General features: G+C 37.7%; 1 protein-coding gene across 1 annotated transcript in view; it reads right to left on the bottom strand.

Moving 5' to 3' along the window:
* Positions 1-1,134: 1,134 nt before the first annotated feature.
* Positions 1,135-6,654, bottom strand: part of LOC129726442 (neuroligin-4, Y-linked) — a 103,623-nt gene continuing 98,103 nt past the window's right edge. The window contains exon 11 of the mRNA XM_055683137.1: positions 1,135-6,630. Coding sequence (XP_055539112.1) covers positions 5,798-6,630 — 833 coding nt within the window. The 3' untranslated portion in view covers positions 1,135-5,797. The remainder of the gene's footprint in view (positions 6,631-6,654) is intronic.

Raw genomic sequence — 6,654 nt, 5'->3', positions numbered from 1 at the left:
CCTTCAGTGCTAATTTTTCGCGAGCGCCAATATCACAACTACATCCATAAGAGTTCACCTTGGATTCTCTTGGAATGACACACATTAACACACCATTTTAATCGAACCAGCGCGCATTAAACGCCTAGAGTTAAAGTTTAGCCGACTGTCACTAAAAGCGCCAATCGAACTGTCAAAACTCGTTCCAATCGAACATCAGCAATGTTAAAACTATGATGAAAAAACTGTTGACTGTTTGATTGGAACATTTCAGTGACAGTCGGCCAAACTTTAACTCTAGAGCTTTAGCGCGCATGGGAGGTAATCAAAGAAAGAAAATAACCCACAAGTTTTTTTAATGCATTGCTTTTGCTTACTTGTCCGAATCAGGGATACCAGATGTGCTTTTCAAAATGCAGATTTTCTGAGCTCGTGTGCAGATTTTATTGACCTGCAGATGTGTGTAGTTTTTTCCTAATTTCTATTATTGTCAGAGTCGTCTTATATTTGCGCCGTCTTTCTCAAATTGTGTGCAAATTTTTGCCTGTGGATCGCATTTTTTTTCAAATTGCGGTAGTTTTTTTTTTCAGGTATCAAGAAAAAACTTGAAGATGAAACTTATTAAAAATAGGTTGCGTGCGACTGTGAAGAATGAAAGGCAGTCAAACTTAGCATTATTAAGTTTCGAGTACGAGTATACTAAAGAAGTTGAATGTTGATTATTTAATTAATATGTTTTCTGCAAAAAAAACTTGTAAAGCATAGTTTACAGTTCCAAGCGAAGTGAAAAATTTGACAAGTGAAAAAGCGTAAATTTTCGCTTGCGAAATCTGTCGTGACAACCCGTTTGTGGAACACGCAGGTATTTCACCACCCTGCAGTTTACAGTTTAAGTGAAGTGAAACTCACGAGTTTACACTCCGAGCGAAGTGAAAATTGGCTGTAACTGACAGAATAGAAACGCACGCAAGTTTTCGCTTGCTGCTCCTTTTTTCACTAGCGCTTTCATGCGTGAAAGAAATAAACCCAAGTGAAAAAGATGAGATCCACAACCATCGATTTCGCTGGATCGAATTTGCTTACAGTTCCAAGCGAAGTGAAATTTTTTTGCAGGTTGCATTTTTCACGAGCGTGAAAAAATGAACATGTTGTATGAGATTTTCACTTCGCTTGGAGCTCTAAATAGAGCTTAAGAAAAAATTCTAACAAATTTTTGGTAATTTTTCAATAGCAAATAAATGCTTTTAACTCGTACGATAAAAAACAGTTTTGTTTTACATTGGGCCCCCCACTATAACTGGGCCCCGGGCCCCCACAATCGTAAATCCGGCCCTGATTAAGGAACTTGTTAGTCTTATTCAAAACTAGATGTTCATACGATCAGAGAACAAAATTATTTTTTACGAATCCTAGAATATTGGCTTTGGCTCATCTGTGCCTAGTTTCAGCTAAGTCAAAAATGAAAATTGATGAGAAATATTTAAATTGGGACATTTTGCTCATAATCTTCATCGAAGTTTTCATCTGTTTAGGTTGCCTTCTGGTTCTCATTAATCAACACTTTCTGTTCACGTGTGGCAATCGTATTTATTCGAGCTCCTCGACGTTTTCCACGGTTGTTCAACATTGCACAGTGATCCCCGTGGTTCTGTGGTTAGCGATGTCGGTCGGCTAACTATCCCACACAGTCGTGATATCAAGCTCGATTCCTGATCAGGTCGAGGATTTTTTCGAGCTGGAAAATTTCTCGACTCAGCGCTGGGGCACGGTATATCGTTGTTCTTATCCAACAACATGCAAAATATGCCAAAAACAGTATCTATAACGAATTCTCTCAACTAATCTACTTGATCGAGACCGCTATTAGCCCTCCAGGTTAGCGTGCGATATTGTTTTTTACAGTGGCCCAGGAATGCAATATACTCGTTCTGAGTGAAATTAGAATAAAAGAATGTGGTGAAATTATTTCAAGAATCTAAAGTGCAAAATGATGAATAGATTTATTGTTTATATCATCTGCAAATCACAATCCCAGAATACGCTTTATAAAATACAGCGAAATTAGAGCGAGACACATTCGAAGCACTCATCTGGGAAGTACTTTTCGCAAAATAAGATAGGCAATGTTGTAATCTTTCGATTTGCGGAATTAAGTCTTTGAAAACATTGATAATGAAGTTGTAATTAACAAATCAAAGTGAGAGAGGAGAGAATCTCTGATTTTTACTTAGGTTCTTATGATAAGTTACGCGGGAAATCGTGGTGAAAGCCGTTACAATTAGTTTCCGTTTTTGGCAACAAAATTTTCAATTTCACTTGTCAAAACTGGAACCGTGCCAAAAAAGGAAGCCTTTTTTGTTATTAATATATTTAACTTGAGACTTCAAAATTATTATCAAAATTTATTGATTTATATGATTCAATAGGTTTATAACAAAATCCGTCGTACATAACGTACAGTAATGACAAATTTCAAATTTGTCGTCACTTTCATTCTCTCGCAGCGCTTGTACAACAGCTTCTGGGACGTCAAACTCTTTGTTCCATTTGAAAGCAAGTGAGTGTAAACGATGGCTGGTTCAAGATTGCCAGATCTGTTTTACACGACAGTGCGTTGTTTACAGTTGGATTCAAATACACGTTAAATTTAAGTTACTCATTAGTGAGAGAAATTTCACCCTATTTTGAAAAAGTTGCACGACTTTTTATTAAGTAAATTTTTACTCATTTGACGAGTAACAGCTACCCATTAGTCTTTTGATAAATTTTGATTTTCATAATTTGAATTTTGCGTTTTGTGATATATCATTCTAGGTGAACTACATTTAATCACGCTGAGCAATTCCTCGAAAAACGGGCAACAAATTTCAACGACCATTTTTTATTTGACTGAAACTTTGCATAGATATTTTTTGGGACACGACAATTTTTTGAGAAGCTATTGAACATATTTCATATATTTTGGAAACTTATTGATGATTACAAATGTTTTTAGGGCCAAAACGGTTTGTTTGATCGGTATGACGTCTTCGGCAAAATTGTAGATAACAATTTTGTTTTTCCGAAAAAATTACACACTCTGAAAAAATATTTATTTTTGTAAAAAAAAGGTAAAATAAAATTAAAAAAATTAATTATCTAAAAAAGATCATTTTTTAAAACATCAATTTTTTTTAATAAAAACTACAAAAGATTACCTAAACAATGAAATCGGGCATGGAAAAATCAGTTTTTGTTTTTGAAAAATTGAAAAAGTGAAAAATTGTTTTTTCACAAATATATATTGAAACTGGGACATTTTTTGTGGAACTGCTCCGCTTGCTTCATTTGAAATACATTATGAAAAAAAAAACTTTGCATGTAAACAAACAGAAAAAAGAAGACGAGAAGACCTCGCGGGGGAATTCCATCGTTACATAACCGTTGACAGAATAGCCCCCCACGTAACTAAGCATATGTCTACGGCATATCAATAGTGTTGGTAGTTGAGCTCGTTAGAAATCATCAAGCATAAATTGTTTTCAGATTCAGTTGAATCAGTTTCAACCCAGAATGAGAGTCAAAATCAGCTCAGTTTGTTGTATAAATTATTGTATACTATGTACTATAAAATGTTGCCAAAAACGGAACCCTCTTGTTGCTAAAATCGGAGAGTGCCAAAAATGAAGCATGCCAAAAACGGAACGTGCCAAAAACGGAATCCTACTGTATATCCACAATCCGACAGACGGAAAAAATGCTGGTTAATTTTTTAAAAATAAAAAACCAGAAGGGTTGTAGGCAAAGCCATTACCGAAACTACATGAAAAACGGACATGGCTGGCAGATAACAATTGCCAGAGTCCAGAAAGTTTGTGTTGCTGCCGACTATGCCGCTGCTGCCGAAACATGTCCACCGCTTGCACCATCCACTAATAAAATGATTTGTTTGAGCAAAGGTATGCCCTTATAAAGCCCGAAGAGTGCATTCCCTGTTAACTAGGTGTAACACTAGAATTAGGACCAATCAGGGGTAGGAATTTGCGTTTTAACAAGGTTTGACAATTTGCGATCGTATAATAGTTCGAATAATGAAATTACAATTTTCCGCATTTGAGCGGATGCATAGATCAATTTTCAATTGATTGCTGCAAGAACGAAGGCAATCTATAGAAAATTAATCGATTTATAAGTATTTTAAATTGGACATACTTTCCCGCTTTGCTGATTTCAGATTTTCATTGTACACCTCTATGCAGCCGTACTTACTGATAGACATAGTTCTACGGCAAAAAAAAAATCTGCAGATTGAAATGTTGTCAAAATCGTAAAATTTAAGACAAAAAGGGAGTGGGACTTTTGGATGTTTAGGAAATTATTGTTTGTTGCATCGTGCACGACTGATGATGAATAATTGATTGAATATTAATTAAATCATCTCATTTTCAGTTATGTTTACTTGTTGAAGAGAAATCGTATGTTAAGGTGAGTTTTAGTTCTCTTGGGCAATTTTCAATGTGCAAACGAAATTTAATGAACGCGACGTTTAATTGTGGTTACAAATTATGATAGCATAAGAGTGCCAGGGCAAGGCCAAAAAGGGGAGAGTGGATCGATAGCCTCTCTCTCTTATTCTTGATAGTGGTGCAGAATTTTACTTGATATAACGACTTATCAATTTTAATTTGTCCAGGTATTACAGTTCCAAAAATTCGCTCAGAAAATTATCAAGGTGCACCATTGGTATGTTATCTCCCGCTGTAATTACCAGACATTACCTCTTCACAATATCATTTATTACGATGGATTACTGATGGTTTGGCCAAGCTGCAAAGTATTCTCGAAGCAACCGAATCGATCGCTTTTGGAGTGATCTTCTTACAACAATTTCTCATAATGACATGGACATTTAATTTCACATCTAGCTTCAATTTGGCATAATAACAACTGAAGTGGTGAAAAAATGTATCTAATTTTTTTCTAGTCTTTCACAACATACTGCATGAATCGTAATAATGAAACCGTCGAATGTATTTTGTCAGGTTAAACTGGGTTCCACGATTGATCAAGTGCAACCATTTTGGAGAAAATATAAGTTTTTAACATCTCTCAATTTACAAAACAAGTTCTAATGGTCCATCAATGCTTACTTTTCCATTTCACTCGAATTTTATCGATCAGTGCCTTGAATTCTTTCCTACAACGGAAGCATTAGAATATATATATTTTACCTCCATGATGAAAAAAAAAGAAGCATATCTCGTCGAAACAGTAACATGTTTTGTTTTAAATTCACATAATCACACTAAATGCGATCTGAAAAACGTGGCTCAACATGCGATCTAAAATACGTGGTTCAATTATTGCTCATGAAACGTTTCTGTTTTCCGAATCGGAACAACCAGTCCATGACAATATCTCCTCTATCTTTTACGTTACTCGATGGCGTTTCTGCTCCGGCAGTACTTCCTATGTAGAAATGTATGTACACATTTGTATAGTTATTATTTATTTATACCTAAATACGCCCATCAATTATAAATTAATTGATAATGTTTTCCGGGCTTCCACCACTTTCGTTTGTAGCTTGGCGGCACACTCTGCGACTGTATGTGGTTTCTTGTTGCCGGAGCCGCTATTTATGCTGCTCTGGTGGCTGCTCGGAACATTGCATCTGAGACTGCGGATGCTGTTGCTGGGGCGGGGTGTGATGTTCGTGATGCTGGTGCGGGTACTGATGGTGATGATGGTGTTGATGGTGCTGGTGGTGGTAATGACTACGATGGTGATGGTGCTGCCCACATCGAGATTTCTCCTCGATGGCAAAGGATACTTAACGTCACACCCGCAGTTCATCCATCGCGTTCTGGGCCTGGTTTGAAGTGGTAAGGTTCGACTTGACGCAGCTCTTCTTCGTCAGGGTACCACAATTGCCGCCAATTAGTTGCAGCGCATGCTGAGATAGTATCGTCCCGTCCGGAACTGATTTGATGTGTTTTGGCGGCGGAGGTGCCCTCTGCGGTAGATCAGCAAACTCCGGCGGAGGCATTTGATGATGCTGTAAGGCATGGTGATGTCCTAGTATCGTTGACGGATCGCTTTTAGCATGAATGGTGAGGCTTTCCAGCTCACCACAGATATTATTCGGCATTTGACCATTCTCATTTCGTTTCTTACTGTTTCTTGAATCGTTTAATCTAGTTTTGTCACGTTGATAGTAAACGCCGGCAAAAATGAGCACATTCAGTATCAGTAAACTACATCCGATTGCTATCGTTACGCTTAGTGCCGTGCTATAGGCAGCAAAGCCGTCTTCCTGCGATTGTCCGCCTACGCCATCATCTTCTGTACCCTCGGATGACTCCGCAGTCACGGGAATCGGCTTATGCACGCTTTGGCGGCTACTGCTATTGTTAATCCCGTAAGTGGAAAAATTCAACAGCGAAAACACTTGTGTGGTGAAAATAGAAAAGTTGGCGGACGCAGGGTCGCGCAATGGGGGATTAAGTGGCTTTACTGTTGGTACCAGGATATTTTCCTCTTCGGTATCCTCCAGCTCGTGGTGCGAACTCGGCACGTCATCACCACCTGGTTTATGCAAATCCGGCACTAGATTGAGCCAAAATGACAGTCGATGTGCACGGTAATGGTTTTTCAGCTTCGGTTTCGTATCTAAACAATAATAATCATGAAGAA

This window comes from Wyeomyia smithii, chromosome 3, assembly GCF_029784165.1.
Source record: "Wyeomyia smithii strain HCP4-BCI-WySm-NY-G18 chromosome 3, ASM2978416v1, whole genome shotgun sequence".
Lineage (NCBI taxonomy): Eukaryota > Metazoa > Arthropoda > Insecta > Diptera > Culicidae > Wyeomyia > Wyeomyia smithii.
The sequence above is the reverse complement of the archived record's forward strand: the minus strand, read 5'-3'. Positions and strand labels throughout refer to the sequence as shown.